Below are 23,091 nucleotides of genomic sequence, written 5' to 3' on the forward strand. Positions count from 1 at the left end.
GGATAGAAGCATCTTAAAAAATAAGTTAGGAAATTAGTTTATCAAAAAATAAAACTTTAAGATAATGTGGGCACAGAGTAAAAAAGAAGATGATTCTCCCCTTCCTTCCAGCTCCTCCGTTCCAACTTCTTTTCACTAGAGACTGTTGTCAGTTTCTTGTGTATCCTTCCAGATATCCTAGGTATGCATGCGTAAGCATTTTCAAACAGAACATGTGTATACATTATCTAACATTGTGTGTGTGCATGTGTTTTATTAAAATTATGTCTTGGAGATGGTTGCATATAAATACATGAGGTATGACATTATTTTTCAGTGCTGGTGGTCAAGTACTTCCTGGTCTGGATGTACTGTGCCCAAAGTTATTTCATCAACCCTCTACTGATGAGCATTTAGATTTCTTTGAATATGCTTCAGTGCTATTTTTGAAACTTAAAGATATCCCATATAACCCACATTTTGAACAATACAAAAACAGAAGTGGAGGAATTGATTTATCATGAAGCGAATATCCATGCAAGTTTGCAGGTCATGGAATAGAGCACTGTCAGCCACCCTAGCACTCCTCTCCCTCCCCCTCCCGATGACTCCTCCATCTCCTTCAGAGATAACCTCTATCCTAACTTTTCTTGTAAATCTTTTTTTTTTTTTTTGCCTTGCCTTGCCTTTTTCCTCTAAAATTTTTCATCGGAAACATCTCAAATCTACAGTTACCAGAATAATAAAATACACCTTTCAACTAAATTTATCAAATGTTAATATTTGCCCATCCCCATATATTCTCTCTCTCTCTCTCTCTCTCTCTCTTTCTCTACTTATCTGTGTATCTCTCTTTTTCTGTTTAAATATACACCTATCTATCTATCTATTCTCTCCATACACAAACATACATACCATGGTACATCCGCCATGATGAACAGACCCATAGGGAGATGTGAGTTCTGGGAGGCTGAAGGAAGGAGCCCTCAGCACAGTCGCTGTCCCTTGATGGACCCAGTGGTCAGAAGCACCTCTAGAAATTTTTGAACCTTTTGAAAATAGGTGCAGACCTCATGCTACTTCATCTGTAAATTCTTTAATCTGTGTCTCCTGAGAACAAGGCCATTTCTGTACCACAACCATAATATCATTACCACCCTCAAGAACTTTAACATTGATATTATCTAATAAACAATCCAAATTCAAAATTTCCTAGTTGTGCCAATAATGAACTTTATAGCATTAAAAAAAAAATCAGAGTCCTGCAATGATATTCTCCCCACTTCCCAAGAATAGACTATGGGTCAGAAACACAGCACAGGTTGATTGCCAAAAGCAGAAATAATGCAGGCCACATTCAAAATTAGAAATTAATAATGAAGAATAACCACAGACACTCAGCTTGTTTTGCACATTTCAAAACTCTCTAAGTAACTCTTGGGTTAAATGGAAGAATAAAACTGGAGTGCCATTCATTTAGAAATGAGCACAGTACACAACAAAAGTTGTGAGGTGGGGCCAAAGCTGTACTCTGAGGAAGAGCTGTAGCTTCAGATGCTAATTCAGAAAAATGCTCACATGAAAGGAGATGAGCAAAACAATTCAAGAGGCTAGAAAAAGAATAATAATGTAAGCGCACTAAAATTTGAAAGAAAGCATGGATAGATTTTTTTTAAAGGAAAGTACTTTTACTTTTTAAAAATTTATTTATTTTTGGCTGCATTGGGTATTCGTTGCTGCGCATAGATTTTCTTTAGCTGCGGCGAGCGGGAGGTACTCTTTGCCTTGCGATGCACGGGCTTCTCATGCAATGGCTTCTCTTGTTGTGGAGCACAAGCTCTAGGCACATGGGCTTCCATAGTTGTGGATGCAGGTTCAGTAGTTGTGGCGCACAGGCTTAGTTACTCCACGGCATGTGGGATCTTCCCGGACCAGGGATCGAACCCCCGTCCCCTGCATTGGCAGGCAGATTCTAAACCACTGCACCACCAGGGAAGTCCACATGGACAGATTTTAATGAGGAATTTAACAACAACAAAAAAAGTGGATAGTATAAAGAAGATGTTCTCTCTGCCTCTCCAACAATAGTATCCTTTTACATTTGTACCTGTGTACTTCGGTGAACACTCCAAGAAGGCAGAATGGCATGACAGCTGCTTATAGCTGGGTGACACCTGTCAAGTTGCTTTCACTCTCTATGCCTCAGTTTCCACCTAAGTGAAATGAGATATAACAGCACCTCCCTCAAAGAGTCACTGGGATGATTACGTGTATTGATGTGGATAAAGCGTTTAGTTCGTACCTGGCACCTCGGAGGTGTGACGTATTTGCTATTATCAGTCTTGTCATCAGTTAGAATAGCTCTTTCCTCGGGGACTGGCAGGGTCAGAGGGCGTGTTAGATGTTGCTAGACTCCTCCACAGGGAGCTCCGAAAGGCGGTTTCCCAGAGCTTCGCCAACGCAACGCAACCGCGATGTCAGACTCTTTGATCTCCGCCTTCTCAGAGGTGACTAGTGGGATCCCGGTGAGGTTTTTAATTTGCATTGATTTTCTAATGAATTTGGTTAAGCAGTCTTTCAAGGAGACTCTGTGGTTTTCACAGCCGCTTCAGGATTCTCCTGGGGAGATCGTAGTCTTTGATTGGGGAGAGCCTCGCATGGTTGGTGAGGTGGGTTTTGAGACCCAGAGGGACAGCAGCCTCTCCGCGTGGCCCAGCGCGGGAATCAGCATTTCCTTGATCAGCCTCTGTGAAGGGGGTGGGGGGCGGGAGGTGGACGATGCCCTAAACCTCGGATTCTTCCAACTAGGGACTGAAAATCCTTCTCTAATAAGACTTCTATGAGAATCTAAGAAGGCGATTCACCCCTTCATTCATCCCATAAGGACAGCTCACAAGTATTGATCGTGTCCTGGGCACCAGGTCCTGTCCAGAGCTTTATAAACGTGTGAACTCCACATCTCGACCCTGTGAGGGCGGTAGTACGATTATGCCCACTGATGAGGAAACTTGAAGCTCAGAGAGGTAAAGTCACTTACCAAAGGTCACACAGCGAGTGAGTGGTAGTCAAGACTTGAGCGGTCTGACTGCACTAATCCATCCATTTACGTTTATTGAGTGCCTGTCAGGTGAAGGGCGTGGTTCTAGTCACTAAATATAAAAGGTGAAGGAGACAAAGACCCCCCACCTTGGAGGCACAGAAATTCCTTGGGCGGGGCCGACATTCCAGAGGACGGGGCCAACATTACAGGGGGAGGGGCTGACGTTCTCTAGCCTTCAGGGTCCACAGCCTCCACCTCCACGTCGTACTCTGTCCCTACATAGTACTGACGGAGCACATAGTAGGGATTCAAGCGTTCCTGACAAGAACACAGCCTCTGCCCTCACGCAGCTCACAGCCTAGGAAAGACAGTCCTGAACGGTAGGACCCTACAGAAAGGTATTTACCTCCCAGGCAGGAGGGAGGCAATTACGCGCTCTTAATCACTACCTCTGTTTGTCTCAGCAAGGAGAGAGGAAAGGCGGCGCCCCGAACCTGGCCTGGTTTGAGATGCTCCCAGCCGCGGGGGACAGACAGACTGTCATCAAATGTCGGAAAATAGCTGTCATGAGACGCCTCACCCCCTGACACCTGAAACCCTCCCCCTGCGACTGCAAAGTCACAGGTTCTACTCCTGTTGACTGAGCACCCGCAGGCTTTCCAATTCTCACGCAGCCTCACTGGGGTAGAGACTTACTTACCCAGGGTCCCAGCCGGGGTCAAGGTGTCAGGATCCGGATTCAAACTCAGCACCTTGGATGTCACGGTGAGCTGTGCTTGGATTTCCCGGTCCCCATCCTTGTTTGTGTGGAATAAAATGAAGGGAAGGCAACGTGACAGCCTTACACCCTTGTCTGTGTCGTTGTTTCTGGGTCCTCCATGCCTGGGACATGGACTGTAATGAATGATGTGCTGCCCTACATCCCTCAGACTCACGCTGACCAAGACCTGGGTTTCTAGAGTGTTAAATGATTCACTCGAAAGTGGGGACCCCCCACCACGGGCCTCCCCTGTGGTGGGTGATGCCGGGGACCCCGGAGGAGTAAGACCAGAACCCTGATCTCAAAGACGCTGCAGACTGGTGGCAGAGACGGACACAGACAGTGAGAACCAAGGTGGTCATGGCTGTGACAGAGCAGGTACCAGGTGTGTGGCACCCAGAGCTTTAGGGTGAAGCCGTGGGAGGTGAAATAGAGAGAGGGCTCTGATGGGTGACCGTGGAACGCCAGGCTGCGGGGCTGGGTCCTTGTCCAGGGGCACTGGGGAGCCATGGGAGGTGTGTGAGCAGGGGAGGGATAGGGTTAACCCTGGGTGTAGAAAGAATCCTCTGGGGCCCCCGTGGGGGTGGACAGAGACCAGAAGAAGGCTGGGAGGGGGGAGGGGTCCAGGGAAAGAGGAGGAGGCCTGAGTAGGGACCAGGCGGTGGGTATGGAGAAGAGAGAGTGGGACAGACAGGGCTGGAGGGAGTGGAGGGAGGGAGAGGCTGGTAGTGGGCTCTAATGTGGGATCCCCTGCTACTCCTTCCGCCTCCCAGTCGTGGGTACTTTGAAGCCCACAGGAACCGCAAGATAAAGCCTGGCAGAGCCGAGCACTCGCATCCCCTCTTTCCCCACAGCCAGCCCCATCCCTCCCACCACAGCCTGACCCCTCCCTCCATGCCTCTCCTTTGGCCAGTCTGGGTCCAGATGCTCCTCTCTCTGAGGCCTGTCCCCAACTTCCTACCGCCTCTTACTGAGGGGGCAAACTCAGCGATTGGGTGCCTGGCCCTCAGAGAGCCTCCAAATGGCTGGTCTATAAAATGGGTGTATTATTTTCCTATGGTTGGCGGAACAAATTCCCACAAACGTAGTGGCTTCAAACAACATACATCTATCTCATGATTCTGGAGGTCAGAGGTCCTAGATGGGTGTCACTAGGCTCTAGAGGAGAATCCTTTTCCTTTCCTTTCCCAGCTCCTAGAGGCTGTCCCCGCTTCACGGCTCATGGCTTTTGCCTCCATCTTCAAATGCCAAAGGTAGCATCTTCATTTATATATTTATTATTACGTTCTGGCCATGCCACGCGGCTTGCGGGATCTTAATTCCCTGACCAGAGATTGAACCCGGGCCATGGCAGTGAAAGCAAGGAGTCCTAACCACTGGACTGCCAGGGAATTGCCCTGCAGGTAGCATCTTCAAATCTCTCTCTGCCTCCCTTTTCCACATATCAGAATCCCTATATTGTGACTATATTGGGCCCACCTGGAGAATCCAGGCTCCTCTCCCTATTTTAGAGTCCTCTGACTAGAAGCCTTAACTCCATCTGAGACATTCATTCCCCTTTGCCATGTAAGGTAACATACCTACGGGTTCCGGAAGGAGGACGTGGACATCTTTGGGGCCATTCATCTGCCTACTACAGTGAGCGTGGGGTTCCCTACTCACATTTATTCATTCATTTATTCAACAATATTTATTGAGCACCTACTATGTGCCAGGCACTGTTTTAGGATGAAAATCCCTACTCTTATGGAATTCCTTTGTTACAGCATTGGGGTGGGGTGTGGGGAGGGGTGCAGACAGACAATTAAATCATTACAATTTTAAAAACCAATGCATGACCATCAGTGCTATGGAGAGGAAAGCAGGAGGATTAAGGGGAGAGGGAGTGTTGAGGGGTTTAGACACTTGAAAGAGGCAACCGTTAACAGAGACCTGAGTGATGTGAGGAAGAGGTGTGGGGAAGGGCGCTCCAGGCAGGGGGCACAGCGGGTGCAAAGGCCTAGAGGTGGGGGGAATGGGGGGTGCGGAGGGTGATGGGGAGCCCTTGGGAGGATCCAATATGGCAGTCTGCGATGTGCTCATTACTCACTACCCAATTTGTCCATGGACCCTTGTTCTCCGGCTGAGAAAACTGGAGCTCAGAGATGAGGGATCTGGTCATACGAGGAGGTGGGTTGTCTCTGGACTCCTGGTATAGTGCTCACTCAGTCTGCTCTAGGTCCTGAAGCTCCAGCCATGTCTTTTCTGGAGAACCACCCTGAGGTTTTGCATGTCTTCCTCATCATTGGGTTTTAGCCTCTTCTTCCTCCTGATCCGTCACCAGACCATGAGCTGAGCATGCAAATACGTCCTGAGGTCTCATGTGACCTGGTCCTAAGCTGGGAGATGTTGGGGACACAGATATGAATCAGCCCTCCAGGGGCTCCCAGGCTGGTATAGGAGATAAATAGGGCACAGACAGTTCCAGTCTGGAGGGGATCCGAGGGAGGAAGAGGGACTGTAGAAGGACTAGGCCTGGAAAAGTCAGGGAGGGCTTCCTGGAGGAGGGGGCATTTGCATTGGGAATTAAAGTATGAGTAAAGTTTGCCAGGTAAAGATGGGAATACATTCATTCACTTTACAAACATGTCCTGAAGCATTGTGTGGGTTGGTTGTTCAAGGATGATTCATGCATTTATTCATTCAATACGTCTTTGTTGGGACTTCCTTGGCAATCCAGTGGTTAAGATTTCACCTTCCAATGCAGGGGGTGCAGGTTCAATCCCTGGTCGGGGAGATAAGATCCCACATGCCTCAGGGCCAAAAAACCAAAACATAAAGCAGAAGCAATATTGTAACAAATTCAATAAAAATGGTCCACATCAAAAAAAAATTTTTGTTTAGGCAAAATAATACAATGGTTAAGACTTCAGATTCTGGAGTCGGTCAACCTGGATTCTTTTCTGAGTTGTTTCATTTACTGAATGGCTCATTTATTTAAGTTTGCCTCAGCTTTCCCCCTTGATAAAATGAGGACAGCAATAGTATTGTCCTCACAGGACAATGTGAGGAAGATGTTCTTGGAACATCTTTGAACAAACATGATTTGTTCTTGGAAGAATAAATTAAAATGATGCATGTGAAGGTCATAGCACGTTGCCCCATACGTAGTTGACATTTCATTCCTGCCCTTAGCTTAGCATGAACCTCTCAGAGACCCTACATGCAATGAAGGTGATACCTGACTTAGTCTGGTGGGGTGTGTCATAGTCAGAGAAGGGTTTCTGGGGAGGGTGGCACTCAGTCGGGTTCTGAAGCTTGAGTAGGAGTTTGTTGGCTGGAACAATAGGGTCAAGTCCAGAATGAGGAAATGGCAAGGACAAAGGCTGGGTGTGTGCATGTGTGCATGAAACCATGTGGCTTGTTCTAGGAACTCCAGAGCAGAAGGAAGGGAAGTGGTGAGCTAGGCAACTGGTGATGTGGGTGGAGCCCCAAAAGCTAGGACTGCAAATGCCAGGCTGAGGAGCTCAGACCTCATCCTGGAGGCGATGGGAAGACAGCGCCCAAGCAAACAAGCTGATCCTTCGGTTCACAGATGGGGAAACTGAGGCCCATGCTCAGACCCTGTGTGGTGGCCCCTCTGATTTCCAGCTCTCTGATTTCTAGCCACTTGTGAGCCTCCCCATCCTGGGTCCTCCAGCTCCTGCTCAGACACCCTGGAAGACGCCTGCCTCCCACCTGCTGGTGGGCTCAGGATAACGAGGAAACAGAGTGGGGAAACTGAGGCCCACAAACAGATCAGGACCCCCGAGTTAACATCCCGGCCTCTGAGGTCACAGATACAGGTGCAAATCCAGGCTTGGTCTCTCTTTTGTCTGCTTTGATTTTGAGCAAGTGAATCTCCTCCTCTGAGCCTCAGTTTCCCCATCTGAAAAGTGGAGCTGTGAGAGTAGCCACCTCGGGACTTCCCTGGCAGTCCAGTGGTTAAGACTCCACGCTCCCGATGCAGGGGGCATGGGTTCGATCCCCGGTCGGGGAACTAAGATCCTGCATGCCGCAAAGCACGGCCAAAAAATAATAATAATAAATAATAATTAAAAAAAATAAGAGTAGTCACTTCGTGGGGCTTGGCACAGCCAGGATCCTGCAGTCCTTGAAAGATACGGGCTTCCTGAGAGGTTGGAGAATACCAGGGGTGAAGTGCACAAGGCTGGAGCAAGCCTCTAGTTCTGGGAGTGGTTTGATGCGATGATGCATTAAGGACAGGAAAAGGGGTGCAGAGGAGGGGGGCTCAGACCTCCCAGGGTCTCCACTCTAGGCTGAGGGGCCGGGACTTTGGCCAGGGGTACTGGGGAGCCATGGGAGGCCTGTGAGCAGGGGAGGGGTAGGTCTGCTCTGCACTGGATGGGATAACTGGAGGCAGGGAGGGCTGGGAGGAGGCTGGGCTGAGGGTCCAGCCAGGTGAGGTGAAGGCCTGCACGGGGCCAGGGCGACGGGGACGGGGCAGAGAGGATCAGAGCGAGACTGTGAGAGGTGAGGGGAAGCAAGGGAGAGAGGACAGCGCCCCGGGTCTGGGTGGACGGGGGGGCCGTCCCTGAGATGGAGGACACGGGGAAGTTGGTGGGGGGCGGGGTGTGGGACTTGCTAACGTGGAGGCCTGTGGGTCCCAGAAGCATCATCAAGCCCTTGGAGGACCCTCTGGAGACTTGGCAGCCGTCACCCGCTGGAGCCCTGTGCCCACCGGGGACGACCCTCTTCCTCCTCTACTCCCTGGCCGCCCTCATCTCCTACCTCCTGGTGATCCAAGGGGCAGGGCCCCCCTGCCTCCCCCTTTGTCCGCAGACTGGTTTGGCCACCAGGCCATGGCCGATGCCGCCTTCACTGTTCTCCTGCCCCTGCCCCTCACCTGGACGCTCCCCGGCTGGCCCCTGGGTGGCATCTTCTACCACCTGGACCCCGGCCTCGTCTTCCTGACATTCTACGCCAGTGGCGGCCCGCTGACCCGTGCGGCCGCCGACCGCTGCACCTCTGCGCTCCAGCCCACCTGGGCACAGAACCATCGCACAGCCTGGAGGGCAGTTTTCTGGGCCGGGGGTTTTGGGCTCCTTCTTCTGGTCCTGGGCACATCAGCCCTGTGAACCCTGAGGGGCCAGGTGAACCGGGCCGACGCTTTTAACAAGACGCCTGTCGGGGAGCCTGCCCAGCCATCTTCATCCTCCAGCCCTGCACTGAGTCAGCGGGCGTTCAGCTTTGGGGTGCACTGGCGGTGCTGAGTGCCTTCCACAGCCTCCTGAAGGCCAGGCTGCAGCTGGCGAGGCTCACAGGGCGGCCCCGGCTGCTGGGGGTGCACAGCCACGGGGGCCGTGCTGTTTCTCTGCTGGTTTCCCTTCCCCCTGCTGCTTCTGTTGATGCTGGTGGGGATGTGAGAGGACCAGGCGTTCAGGCAGCTCCTGTGCTGGGCGGGTCCTCTGGTGCCGCCAAGTGGGGTAGTCTGAGGGGGGACGGGTGGGGTCTGGCACTGGGGAGGGAGGCCCAGGTGTCCTGCGGGGACCGGGAGGGAAATTCCTGGGGGGCGGGGTTGGGGACGTTTAGGGAGAGTGTAGAGGGGGGGGTCTCCCACCTTATCAAACTCCAGAGAATGTGAGATGCTGAGAGAGACTGAAATTTAGAGACGGGGACAGGGACCCGGGGTGGGGCGCAGGGGCCCAGAGAATGGGGAAAAAGGATGCAAAGAGAAAGCAGGCCAAGTGAAGGAAGAGATGCAGAGAGGGAGAAACGGGCACCGACGCAGACGTGACAGCATCACACAGACGCGGTGGCAGACGGAGGCCAAGGCAGGGAAGGGACGCGAGAGACAGGTCAGGCTGCCGGGAGGGACCAAGTGGGAGACAAGACAGGAAAAGATACAGAGACAAAGACCCAGGAGGAGGTGGAAAGGAACTAGACTCTGACTGAAGGAGAGGAGAATGAGTGGGGAGAGAGACAGATGGACAGGGAGAGACAGACAGACATACAGACAGACATGGGCCTGGATCTAAAGACACGATTATAGACATGGGCTAGGAACCTGCAGCCAACCGTCCTGGTTATGCCAGCACTTAGCAATACAATATCTGGGCTATGGGGCTTTCGGAGCTAAAACCAGGAAAGTCTCATGCACGCTGGGATGCCGTGGTCCCTGCAGGTGGAACCGAGTAACACAGGACAGTACTTGGCCACCGGATGTTCTGGGTCTCCAGGACACTGGCTATCATTCGTCTTGTCTTGCTGCCTTTTGAAATACGCACGTGCCTCCTAACCATGCCCCCGCCCCTGGAAAAGGATGTTGTTGGTCATCTTTGGTTTTCAAACTCCCAAATGTTTCCCAACTAAAGGTTAATTTTTGCTCCTCGTTCTGAGTCGTTTGATGTATCCGTGGCGCTACCTCAGACATGCACTAAGCTCCAAGGGGGAAAATCTATCTCTTCGGTCTTTGGAAAATGCATTATAGCAGATGCCTCTTGACCCTGTCTGCACATCAGGACCTCCGGAGGAGCTTTTAAACTCCAAATCAGTGCCCAGGGCCCATCCCCAGGTGTTGTGGTTTAAGTGGCCTAGGGTAGAGCTGGGCTCTGGGAGTTTCCAAAGCTTGCCAGGAAGTCCCACGGGCAGCGGGCTGAGCCCCACCCATCTCCAAGTGCCTGTGGCTGTGCAAATGCAACCTTGGTAGCTCCCAGGGGGTTGAGAAACCCAGCACTCAAGGGCTGAAAACCCTGGAGGTGGGAGTGGGGAGGAGGGACGCAAAGATCGATTTCTTTGTCAATATTTGTTTGTTTTCCAAACGTTGATAGCCAAGACCCAAGCTGGGGGTCCAGCAGAAGTCAGATTTATTCTGTGCACCCCCTGCCTTAGGCTCCCAGTCACAGCCAAGAAGGGTGGGGAGGAAGTGGCGGGGAGGCGAAGAGAGGGAGGCTGACTCTGATTGGGAGAGGTTTTTAGGAAGCCTTCCAGGTGGAGCTGACACACAATAGAGGAGGGAAAGGGCACTCCGGGCAGGGAGTACAGCATGTGCAAAGACCCTGGGGTGCGGCTTTTTTTTCTTTAAACCATCTGTGAGTTACATACGTTAAGATATACTACAGAGGGGGCGTAAGAGGTGGGTGCGATTAAAAAAAGAAAAAGACGGGAGGGCGTCAGGTCAAACACAGCTTCCAGGACTTCTCTGGTGGCACAGTTGTTAAGAATCCGCCTGCCAGTGCAGGGGACATGGGTTCGAGCCCCGGTCCGGGAAGATCCCACATGCTGCGGAGCAACTAAGCCTGTGTGCCACAATTACTGAGCCTGCGCTCTAGAGCCCGGGAGCCACAACTACTGAACCCACGTGCCACAACTACTGAAGCCCGCGCGCCTGGAGCCCGCGCTCTGCAACAAGAGAAGCCACCGCAGTAAGAAGCCCGTGCACCACAATGAAGAGGAACCCCCCGCTTCCAGCAACTAGAGAAAGCCCACAGCCCACGTGCAGCAAAGAAGACACATCGCAGCCAAAAACAAACAAACAAACCCCAAAACACAGCTTCCTATGCCAGGCTGAGGGGCTGGGACTCTTGTCCCAGGGGTGCCGGGGAGCCAAGGGAAGGATAGGTCACCTCTGCTTGTAGAATGACCCCTGTGAAGACTGAAGGAGAGAGATAGGGGGCGCGGCTATGGTCCAGGGAGAGAGGAAGGCCCCTGGGAGAGGGGACTAAGCCTCAAGGACCGCTTACCCGGCTCAGGTCTCGGAATTCTTGTTTTGCGGAAATCGACTTCCCTGCTAGAGCGGGGCTGACCAACTTCTGGCTGGGAACATAGTACAACACCGCCCCTGTGTGGTTATTCTTAGCATTGTAACCAAGGTCTCCTATAAGTAAGACTGTCTTCTAAATCAGGACGCTTAGAAGAGTTAAAGAGGACACTATTACAAATTAAAATTACAGTGAAACTATAAATTCGTTTCTAATTGGAATTTTCTAGGCCTTTCCCAGGAAACCCAGGATGTTCAGTCACCCTACTCAGAAGCTGCCTTTTCAGATCTTGAGGTGAAATGAAATTGTTTGTCTGATGAGAAAAATGGATGAAACTTGACCAAAGGCTGGGGTGTCACCCATGGCATTCCACCTACTGGGGATGGAGACAGGGAGTGGGAAGGAGGCGGCTAGTGAGGGAGCTGGTAACTGACTGTATATCTGGAGGTCTGGACACTTTTATAAGTAAGGGGCATTTACAGTAGGTATTGAAGGCTGAATAGGAGTTTGCTAAGAAAAGAGAAAGATGCGTTGATACAATATAGCAATGAAGACATCACTACAGACCTTTGCAACTTGCAAATTCCATTCGCATCTTTGATCTCAGGCTGTCCTTGCCACGGCCTTCTGGGGCCCACTGGTCCAAGATTTTCACCTTTGTCTGACTGAGAAGAAAACCAAGACTCAGAGAGAAGGAATAAATCTGAAGTACACAGCAGTTTGTGTTGGTACCAGGTGGTGAGTCATCCCTGCTTCTTCTCCTATCTGTGTTTTTGCACTCAAAGTTGGAATGTCCTTCCCCCTCTCTAAACGCTCCTGACAGACTACTCCCCCCTCAAAACACAGCTCAGTCTCTGGGCACCTAGCCTCAAACCTGATAGTCTATCCCCCTAGTCTTCACCTTCCCCAGACCCAGGAGTGCGGGCCTCCTGTCTCTGACCCAGAAGCCTGGCCCTCAGACAGAGGTGGCCCGAGGCTGTGTGCCTGCCGGGGTGGTGGGATAGAGCAGGGTGTGCTGATTCAGTCACATTTATTTGGTCTCAGAGGCCACAGTCACGGTCAGGGCAGAGGCAGGGCTCTTGGATTAGGGGTCCTGTGTCTTCTCATTGCTGAGCCTAAGAGAGGAAAAGAGACAGAGAGATACACGGAAACGTGGGACAGGAAGAGAGGCCCGAGATCTAGCCTGCTACCCCCGCCCTCTTCCCGCTCACCTTGTTGAAGAAGTAGATGGAGGTGAGGATGGTGAATACGGCTATGGCCAGGGTTGCATTCTGGGTGGAGGAGTCAGAGGTCAGGACCCATCCCTTCCCTTCCCTCTCCCCACCACTACCCCGGGCCTCCCTCCCCCTGCCGGACCCCTCCTCACTTCCTGAAAATTCATGGCCAGAGGTCTCAGCCGCAGGGTTGCTTGGCCTCTCTCTCCCTTTCCCGGGCCTGTAAGCCAGAGAGGGAGGTGGGCCAGCAGAGCCTGACAGAGGGTCATCTGGGAGACCAGAATGGTGGCCACGGTGACAAGAGAAGGGCATTCTGGGTAAGGGGACCTTGTGGCAGAGGCTTGGGGGAGAGGGGCATTTGGGTACAGAATGTCACATGGAGTATGTGAACTTGGAAGGGGGACATCTGAGATGGGAGAGTCCAGACCTGCAACCCTGGGCGCCAGAAGTATCTTGGAGAAAAAAAAAAAAAAAAAAATGAAAGAAGAAGAAAAAAAAAAGAAGTATCTTGGAACAGGAAGAGACTGGAAGCCAGAGAGCAGATGAGGCGGCCCAGGCAAAGTTTCCTCCAATGGTATCTGTCAGTTGCAAGATTTAGAGACACAGCAGGGGGAGGACCGAGCCTCCCAGAGCCTGGTCACCAGTTTGGGGGCGGAAGCAGCAGTTATAATGGTAGGACTCGTGGCAGAGGCAGCAGCCTTCCCATCTCTGGGCCACGGGGACAGTGATGTGCCCGGGACTCCCATGGCCCTCTGGCGGCCCTTGGCTTTTACTCTGCCAGCCCTCCCGAGAGTCTGTAGACCTAAATCTCTTTGGGTCCATCACGCCTTTAGAACTAACTTTGGGGTCACCAGAAACACAGAGGACAGAGGAAACCAGTGCAGTCAGCCCTCATTATCCGTGATTCCATCTCTGCCCCGAGTGGCTACAGGTTTGAGTCTGAGGACACGCACGTTCCTTTGTTGATCAAGGGGACAATCCTCTGCTCTCTTGTTTCAGCTCAAACAGAGAGCTGCCCAGAGGCCAGAGACAGGAGGGGGCAGTGCTGGGGAGGAGCTCCTGCTCTGGGGCCAGACGGATGGGTTTGGATCCCAGCTCTGGCACCTGTGAGTGGGGTGGCCTGGGGCAAATTTTCTAGTTTGTAAAAAACAAAAAGAAAAAAAAAAAAGGATCTACCAGGATGAGTAGTGTTTTGGATTTAAGATTATAATCTACGTGACACACACACACACATTTTCCCTAGAAGCAATGATTCAGTATTTGCTAATCCCGCGTTCCCGGTGACTTTATGCAACATAAATGCTGGAAATGACATGAATCAGCTGTGAAATGATACCTGAGCGCACCAGCCAGAAAACTCCAGAAGGCAAGACACTGAACAGGGCAACTGGCATGGTCTCTCCAAGTCCGTGTCCCCAAAAAAACCAAGGCAAATGGACTTGCTCTATTTAAACAAATCCATAAGGCAAATGGACTTGCTCTATTTAAACAAATCCATAAGAGACATAAGACCAGATTCGATGGGTGATCCTGAACTGGATTCTGGTCTAGATAACTCAGCTGTAAAGGATATTGGGGGAGATATTGGGGACCTCTGAAAGGAGAGTGGGTATTAGATGAGATGAAAGTGTTATTGACATGGAAAGGAGGAGATTGTTCCAAAATTGCATGTGCGATATGATCTCATTTTGGTAAAAAGTACGTATATTTTTTAAACGTGGGGATTTCCCTGGCGGTCCAGTGGTTAAGACTCTGCGCTTCCACTGCAGGGTGCACGGGTTCGATCCCTCGTTGAGGAACTAAGATCCCAGGTGCCACGTGGTGCGGCAGGAAAAAAAAAAAAGAACGTGTGTGTTGAAAAATCTGGAAGGATGCGCTGTCTCAGTGTTGCAGCAGAAAGCGGCAGGTGCAGCTCAAAAAGGTTTAACTGGAAGGAGTTTAATACAGGGCCCACGTTCAGAGTTGGCAAGACAGCGCAGCACTGGGCTTAGGAAACTTGGGGAGCTGCTGCCACCCAGTTGGGTCTGGATTGAGTCCCACCAAAGATCAAGTCCTCACCCCCGGTACCTGTGAATGTGACTTCATTTGGAAATAGGGTTTTTGCAGATGTGAATCAAGTTAAGATCAGGTCATAACTGGTGTCCTTATAAGAAGAGGAGAGACCCAGAGACAGACACACACAAAGGCCACATGATGAGAGTCTGGAGTGACGCTTCTATAAGCCAGGGATTGTCAACGACACCGGAAACTGGGGAGAAGCAGGGAGCAGATCCTTCTTCACAGCTCTCAGAAGGGACCGACCCTGCTGGAACCTTGATTTTGGACTTCTGGCCTCCAGAACTGGGAGACGATACATTTCTGACGTCTAAACCAGCCAGTTTGTTACAGCAGCTCTAGCAAACCAATACACACCTCTAGGCATCAAGGGGTGAGATCCATGTCATCAGAACCTCAAGGGACAGGGGGTTCCCCGAAGGAAGCTATACTGCAGCCAGTACCTCTCTCATCCTAGGAGTTCCTGCTCCCCTCCCTGGCTGGCCCCAAGGGGGATCCAGAGGGCACAGGGGCCAGGATGGAGATGAAGACAGAGGCTTCCTCAAGGGCACAGAGCTGGACAGAGAATGGTGGAAAGTGGATCAGAGGAGTGGGGTGGGCCACCCCTGTATTTACGTGTGTGGCGGGCTGAGTAATAGACCCAAACTGGCCACACCCCAACCCCCAAAACCTGTATTTCCCTCACCTGGCTTAAGGGACTTTGCAGAGGTGATTACATTAAGGATCTTGAGACGGGACTTGTCTTGGTCTGTTTGAGCTACTATAATAGAACACCATAGACGGGGTGGCTAACAAATAACACAACTATATTTCTCACAGCTCTGGAGGCTGGAAGTCCAAGATCAAGGTGCTGGCAGATTTGGTGTCTGGTAAGAGCCTGCTTTCTTGTTCATAGATGGCCAATTACTCGATGTGTCCTCATGTGGTGGAAGAGACCAGGGAGCTCTCTGGGGTCTCTTTTAAAAGGGCACTAATCCCATTCATGAGGGCTCCACCCTCATGACCTAATCACCCCAAAGGCCCCACCTCCTCATACCATCACCTTGGAGGTTCGGGTTAAAACATATGAATTTCGGGGTGGGGGACTCAGGAAGTGGGCTGACAAGACATCTTTATTTAAAGTACATTACCATGGGGACTTCCTTGGTGGTCCAGTGGTTAAGACTCTATGCTTCTAATGCAGGGGGTGTGGGTTTGATCCCTGGTCAGGGAACTAAGATCCCATGTGCCATGCAGCCAAAAATAAAATAAAATAAAGAACATTGCCATGGAGCCAGCCTCCAGCATAGCCCCCAGTGAGTCTCACCTCCTGGAGTTCATATCCCATGTAGTCTCCTCCCTCATGGAATAGGGTCAACCTGTGTAAATAGTGGAATATGGTGGAAATGGCAGAGGGTGACTTCTGAGGCTGGGCTATAAAAGACACTGCTATGCCTTGGGTTAGTCACTCTGGGGGAAGCTGGTGGCCATGCTGTGAAGATGCTCAAGCAGCCCTATGGGAGGCCCGTGTGGTGAGGGGGCTGAGGCCTCCTGCCAACAGCCACATCAGTAAGCTTGGAAGTGGCTCTTCCAGTGCCAGTCGAGTTTTCACGTGACTGCAGCCCTGGTGGATATTTGACTACAATCTCATGAGAGACCCTGAGCCAGAATCACCCAGCTAAGCCACCCCCAAATTCCTGGCCCACAAAAGCTGTGAGAGATAATAAATGGCTACTGTCCTAACCCTTTAAGTTTTTTGGGTTTTTTTTTGCGGTACGCGGGCCTCTCACTGTTGTGGCCTCTCCCATTGCGGAGCACAGGCTCCGAACGCGCAGGCTCAGCGGCCATGGCCCACAGGCCCAGCTGCTCCGCGGCATGTGGGATCTTCCCAGACCGGGACACGACCCCATGTCCCCTGCATCGGCAGGCGGACTCTCAACCACTGCGCCACCAGGGAAGCCCCCATTAAGTTTTAGAGTGATTTGTTACGCAGCAGTACATAACCAACACTATTTAGTACTTACCCTGAGAAATGCTGTTCTAAGCGCTGAATATATTTGAACTCATTAATCCTGAAAGCAACTCTCCAAGGAACAGACTATGCTTGTCCCCGTTGTATGAATGAGGAAACAGAGAGATGCAGTAACTTGCCCAAAGTCACACAGCTTATATATGGCAAAGCTGGGGTTTGAACCCAGCCTGTCCAAACTCCAGGGTGTACATGTTCAACTTCTGGGCCATGCTGGCTTTGGCCAGCTGTGGGTGGCACTGGAAGAAGTCACCAAGAAGTCCAAGAGAGCCTCAAAGAGCCCCAACATTTAAGGGGTGAGAAAAAGAACAGACGTGCCTGGTGGAGTGGGGAAGGAGGGGAGGGCAGAGTCTAGAATGTGGGGCGGGGCGGGGTTCTCCCTCCATCTGTGCCCACTTTAAGGGCTCCTAGGTTCAAATCCCAACTTTGCCACTTACTAGCTGTGTTCCCTCAGGCAGATTACTTACCCTTGCTGTGCCTTGGTTTCCCCGTCTGCACCATGGAGATGGTGATAATCAGATCAACACTTCCTGGGGTTGTGGTGAAGATTAAATGGGTCAGTCCACGGTGAATCCAAGGCTGACAAAGGCCCTGGGGGATCGGGCTCTGCGGGGAGGCGTGCTGGGACCTGCTCTTCGGGGGGGCGTTGCTGAGGCGGGGGTAATGAGCAGGTGGGGCTGCGGCACAGACAGTGGGCTGAGCTCAGCGTCTGGCTGTGTGGAAATGGCCGGGCCAGGGTTTCGGGGCCACCCTGCTGGACTTCTCCTGCTGCTGCTGCTGCTACCCCAGGCCCTGACAGAGGGACCCCTGGTCTTTGTGGCTGTGGTGAGGTGCCCCACCCCCGCTGCCCGGCCCCTCATGTCCCCCAGGCCAGCCCTGACCTGGTCCCCTCCCCAGGTGTTCCGTCATGGCGACCGGGCCCCGCTGGCCTCCTATCCCACTGACCCGCACAAGGAGGCTGTATCTACCCTGTGGCCACGTGGCCTGGGCCAGCTGACTGGGGTGAGAAGCTGGGGATGGGAGCAAGGGGTGGGGCAGTGTGGAGAGGGGTCCGCTGAGCCTGCTCTGTCCCCAGGAAGGGGTCCGCCAGCAGCTGGAGCTGGGCCGCTTCCTGAGGAGTCGCTACGAGGATTTTCTGAGCCCTGAGTACCGGCGGGAGGAGGTACTGCCTTACTGACCTCCATCTTACCTCCTGACCTTCCACCTCTGACTTCCACTGACTCTAGTGTTTCCCTTGGCCTCCACCTCTGGCCTTTGACCCCCATCAACCTGACCTGCACCTTATGTCTGATCTCTGACCCCTGAACCATCGACTAAACCACGTTGACCTCTGACTCTATCTCAACCTGAGTCACATCTTGACCTCTGACCTCCATCATCTCTGACTTTATTTTCTGTCCTCCACCTCTGTGTTCTGACTCCCCCTGACTCCAACCAGACCCTCTGACCTCTGACTCCAAAACTTGATTGATTCTGTCTTTGACCCTCATTGATTCTACTTGCCCTTCTGACTCCAAACTTTGACCTCTACCCTTCCTCAAATCTGACTTTCCTATACCTTCCTCTGTCTCCTGACAGATCCCCAGTTAGGATCATTCCTCCTGACCCCTGACCTCTGATCCCTGATACACATGTACTGAACTCTGACCCCATGACCTCCAATCTGCCCTCCTCATCTTGACTTCTAACTTCCAGCCTCCAGCGATTCTTATATTCCTTTACTTTTTAAAAATTTATTTATTTAATTTATTTACTTTTGGCTATGTTGGGTCTTCGTTGCTGCGCGCGGGCTTTCTCTAGTTGCGGTGAGCACGGGCTTCTCACTGCGGTGGCTTCTCTTGTTGTGGAGCACGGGCTCTAGGCGCGGACTTCAGTAGTTGTGCCTCGCAGGCTCAGTAGTTGTGGCTTGTAGGCTCAGTAGTTGTGGCGCACGGGGCTAGTTGCTCCGCGGCATGTGGGATCTTCCCGGACCAGGGCTTGAACCCATGTCCCCTGCTTTGGCAGGCGGATTCTTAACCACTGCGCCACCAGGGAAGCCCCTGATATTCCTTTCTGACTTTCATTGACTCAAATGACCCCTTAATCCTCAATGTCCACCCAACTTCTGACCCCCAACCCAACTGCTCCTGATTGACCTCTGGCCCTTGATCCCAGCTTCCAAAATTGAAGGCCAGCCCCTGAACCCGCCCTGAGTTTTGACCCCCAACACCTGAACTTCGACTCTGAACTTAATCTGAAGCTTTTGGTTTGCTGCTATAGCTGACCTCTGACCCTGACCGTGGTACCCTGGCCTGGCCTCTCCCCACCGCACCCAGGTGTACATTCGCAGCACAGACTTTGACCGGACCCTGGAGAGCGCTCAGGCCAACCTAGCGGGGCTTTTCCCTGAGGCCGCCCCAGGGCGCTCCGAGGCCACCTGGAGGCCGATCCCTGTGCACACGGTGCCCGTCACTGAGGACAAGGTCAGGGGGCTGGACAGGGCCTGGAGGTGGGAGGGATGGAGGGAGACAGGGACCCCAGAGACGGAGAGGGCCAGCGGCTGAGAGAGGAGGCTCGGGGCCTGGATGGGTGGTTCCCGGGAGCCAGAACACCCAGACCTTCCCTGGGGCTGAGCTGTCCTGATGGGGTGAGCCGCCTACCCGACACTGTGCAGCCGGATCTGGGAGAGACGCTGGACCGGAGACAGGGCCCCACAGCCCGACTCCCCCCGCCTGCAGTCGGGCCCCGGTCACGCTGCTGTCCCCGCTGAGCCTCCGTTTTCTCCAGCTGCTGAGGTTCCCTACACGAAGCTGTCCCCGATACCAGGAGCTGCTGAGGGAGGCCACGGAGGCCGCCGAGTACCAGACGGCCCTAGAGGGTTGGACGGTGAGCAGGGCCTGTGTGGTGGGGCAGGATGGGGCGGGGCCGGCGGGGCGGGGCGGGGCTGGCGGGATAGGGCGGGACCTGCGATGCAGGGCGGGGCCAGTGGAGCGGGGCGGGGCCGGCAGGACCTCGTGGGACCCGCCGGGCTCGGAGGTCTGTCAGGCTCACCCAGCCCAGTCCGGTGCATCCAGGACTTCTTGACTCACCTGGAGAACTTCACGGGGCTGTCGCTGGTCGGGGAGCCGCTCCGCAGGGCGTGGAAAGTTCTGGACACTCTTATTTGCCAGGTGGGTCCCTGCCTCACCCACCCAGCCAAGTCGTTTATGGCACCTGGGTTCAAATCCCAGCTTTGCCGCTCACTACCTGTGTTCCCGCAGGCAAGTCACTTAAGTGCCTCAGTTTCCCCATCTACACAATGGGGATGGCAACACACGTATCAACACCCCCTGGGTTGCTGTTTAGATCAAAACGGGTTAATTCACGTGATGCCTTAGAACAGCGCCTGGCACACAGCGAGGCCTTTCAATCTGTGTGCTTGCAACTCCAATCCCCCAGTTCCATAAGCGGAAAAGCGCCGGTAACTACGGCTTCGGCGGCAGGAGCTGACCTGAAGCTGCATGACGCTGGTAGTCTTTTCTTACCCCACTTTACGGGAATGTATGTCTAAGGGGGCTGCCCCAGACCCCACTGGATGTGTTATGAGGTATAAGGTATCCTCACCACTGTACCTTTCTAAAATTCCAAACGTCTGATTCTAGAACAGCTCTGGACCCAAGGATTTTGGAGAAGGCCTTCTGGAATGATGGTCATTCCTATGCTTAATTAATAATCGCTATCGCCCACCCCACCAGACCTAGCCCATGAGGGTCGGGAGAGAGGATTGCAGCTGATGGGGGCAACACAGGAGGGCCTAAGGGGGGCACGAAGAGCTAAGGACGTTGCGGTCACTTTGTCCCCTCCCTCTCTCTCCCCAGCAAGCCCACGGTCTCCCCCTCCCATCCTGGGCCTCCCCGGATGTCCTGCAGACACTAGCTCAGATCTCGGCTTTGGCTATTGGGGCACACGTGGGCCCACCCGGGGCAGCAGAGAAGGCCCAGCTGTCTGGGGGTGAGGTGTGGAGCTGGGAGGCTGGGAGGCTGGGAGGCTGAGGCGCCTTCCTCTGGGAAGTTCTTAGCACTCTGTCTCGCCCTGTCAGGAATCCTGCTGGATGCCATCCTTGCCAATTTCTCTCGGGTGCAGCACTTAGGGCTGCCCCTCAAGATGGTCATGTATTCGGCTGTGAGTCTTTGGGAAGGGAGGCAGTGCCACGTGGGCACAGGGATGGGAGGGGCACAGGGATGGAACCTCAGCCTGATGCCTTGAGTAACTCTTATCTCCAAACCATATTCTTGGACCATATCACTAGAGGCATGGAATCTGGAAGGAGGGAGGTGATGGTGTTATGGGAAAGAATTCAGTTTTTCTTCAAGGACTGGCTTTTTAACTGAGCTGTCATCATGCTTCGTGTCTAGTTAACCAATCTTTATTACGTGACCACCTGTAACTGGTGGGGCTGCCTCCAGGGTGAGCAGGTTTGGGGGGACTGGTTCTAAGGGGTCTGAGGGACATCTGGGAGGCAGAGGGATGCACAAGCTCAGGAGAGAGGAGACATCTGGAGGAGCCCCGAGTCAGCCCTGGATCCGCCTGCAGCACGACAGCACTCTCCTGGCTCTCCAGGCGGCCCTGGGCCTCTATGATGGGCACACACCGCCTTATGCCGCCTGCCTCGGCTTTGAGTTCCGGAGGCGCCTTGGGGACCCGGATGACGACGCAGGGTGAGGAGGGGGTGGTACCCGGGAATGGGCAGGCCAGAACTCTCAGGAGGAGCGATGCGGTGCCAGGTAGAGGGCATGGCCCAGGCACAGGCTCCGAGGGGAATTTACTGGGGACGGAATCGGGAAGGAGTCAGGAGCCCAGTTCTCCACCCAGCTGCTCTCCTCCAGATATCAGGTCAGCAGTAGGGAAGGCAGGGAGGGGCCTGGGTACCACCACCTCCTCTCTCCCTCCAGGAATGTCACCATCTCCCTCTTCTACCGCAACGACTCTGCTGGCTTACCCTTGACCCTCAGCCTCCCCGGGTGCCCGGCGGCCTGCCCCTTAGGCCGCTTCCGCCAGCTGACGGCCCCCGCCCGGCCTCCGGCTCACGGGGTCCCCTGCCATGGCTTCTACGAGCCCGCCGCCCCCGCAGGTGACCGCCCCCGGTGCTGGGGTGGGAGGGGGCGGCTCAGTCTGGAGACTCACCCCCGCCCCCGTTCTCCCCGCAGCCACCGCGGTGCCTCTGCTCGCTGGTGCCGTGGCTGTGCTGGCAGCCCTCAGCACGGGGCTGGGCCTGCTGGCCTGCAGAGCCGGCTGCCTGCGGGCCTGGGGGCGCCCCGTGTGAGCCACGGAACCGGCACCGTTTCCCCCGCAGCTGACACTGGATCCCAACACAGCTGCTCACCCGCTGCTCTGGCTTCTGTGACTTACTGTGCGCGCCGGGGGACACAGGGAGGGCTCCCAGGCCAAGTCACAAGCTGTCCTATGTGTGTGTGGGCTCAAGCGCGCATGCGTGTGTGCACACACGTGTGGATGTCTGTTCACATATGCTCCTGCACGGATCTGTGTATACACGTATTCGACGTACACGCACATGCTTACGTGCTCCTTTGCACGTGTGGGTGATACGTGCGCCAGTGTTTATGTGCAGGTTTCTATACACGCCTAGGAACGCGTGGTGTACGTGCGGGAACCTCTATTTGTAGGTGCAGCACACATGATGTGTGCGAGCCTGCAGGGTGACGACCTCCCCACCACGGGTCATGCACTGTCAGGGTCCAGCTCACTCAGCCTGGTTTTGGTGCCCGCCTGGTAGTGGGAGAGCTACGGTCAGGGCTCAGAGCCTGGCCGCACAGCCAGCCTGCTGGGACCAACCTGGAGGCTGACTCTGGGCTAAGCATTCATCTCTGCACCGCCATCTCCTCTGGCACACACAACTCCTCCATCAGGTTAACTAGCCTCCGGCGAGCCAGTGGCGGGAGGGGGGCGAGAGCATCCCCTCTGGGCTACCTAGCATAGCATTTGCTATACTTACGATTTGGAGGGGGCGGGATCCCGGGATCCCACCCAAGTACTGTCCAGTATGGTTGCCACTGGCTGCCACGTGGCTGTTTGAATTCACATTGTGTAAGTAAATAAAATGTGAAATTCAGGTCCCAGTCGTACTAGCCAGTCCCAGCACTCATTAGCCACACGTGGCAGGTGGCTGCCCTAGCGGGCGGCGCAGGCAGGCAGCTTCCACAGGACAGCCCTGAACGTGAGGAAAGGCAACGCTACCGCACAGCAGGTTCACGTGGTGCTGGTCACAGACCAGGCCGTCCCAGGCCTGTACTTGCGCTGCTGCATTTAGCCCTGCAACC

General features: G+C 53.5%; 1 protein-coding gene and 1 long non-coding RNA gene across 2 annotated transcripts; one reads left to right on the forward strand and one right to left on the reverse strand.

Moving 5' to 3' along the window:
• Positions 1–1,503: 1,503 nt before the first annotated feature.
• Positions 1,504–19,729, reverse strand: LOC117309179 (uncharacterized). The gene is made up of 8 exons (XR_004523448.2): positions 19,435–19,729; positions 18,550–18,787; positions 17,263–17,325; positions 12,885–16,145; positions 12,730–12,789; positions 12,086–12,633; positions 2,282–11,573; positions 1,504–2,192 (listed from the first exon to the last, which is right to left on the reverse strand). It is a non-coding gene; the product is annotated as an uncharacterized lncRNA (long non-coding RNA).
• On the forward strand, positions 17,519–22,117 carry ACP4 (acid phosphatase 4). The gene is made up of 11 exons (XM_033844043.1): positions 17,519–17,620; positions 17,693–17,797; positions 17,871–17,957; positions 19,111–19,257; positions 19,562–19,660; positions 19,849–19,944; positions 20,632–20,764; positions 20,853–20,935; positions 21,347–21,471; positions 21,706–21,884; positions 21,961–22,117. The coding sequence occupies exons 1-11, from the start codon at positions 17,519–17,521 to the stop codon at positions 22,074–22,076; spliced, it is 1,272 nt and encodes a 423-aa protein (XP_033699934.1). The 3' UTR covers positions 22,077–22,117.
• Positions 22,118–23,091: the final 974 nt, after the last annotated feature.

This window comes from Tursiops truncatus, chromosome 19 (genome assembly GCF_011762595.2).
Source record: "Tursiops truncatus isolate mTurTru1 chromosome 19, mTurTru1.mat.Y, whole genome shotgun sequence".
Classification (NCBI taxonomy): Eukaryota; Metazoa; Chordata; class Mammalia; order Artiodactyla; family Delphinidae; genus Tursiops; species Tursiops truncatus.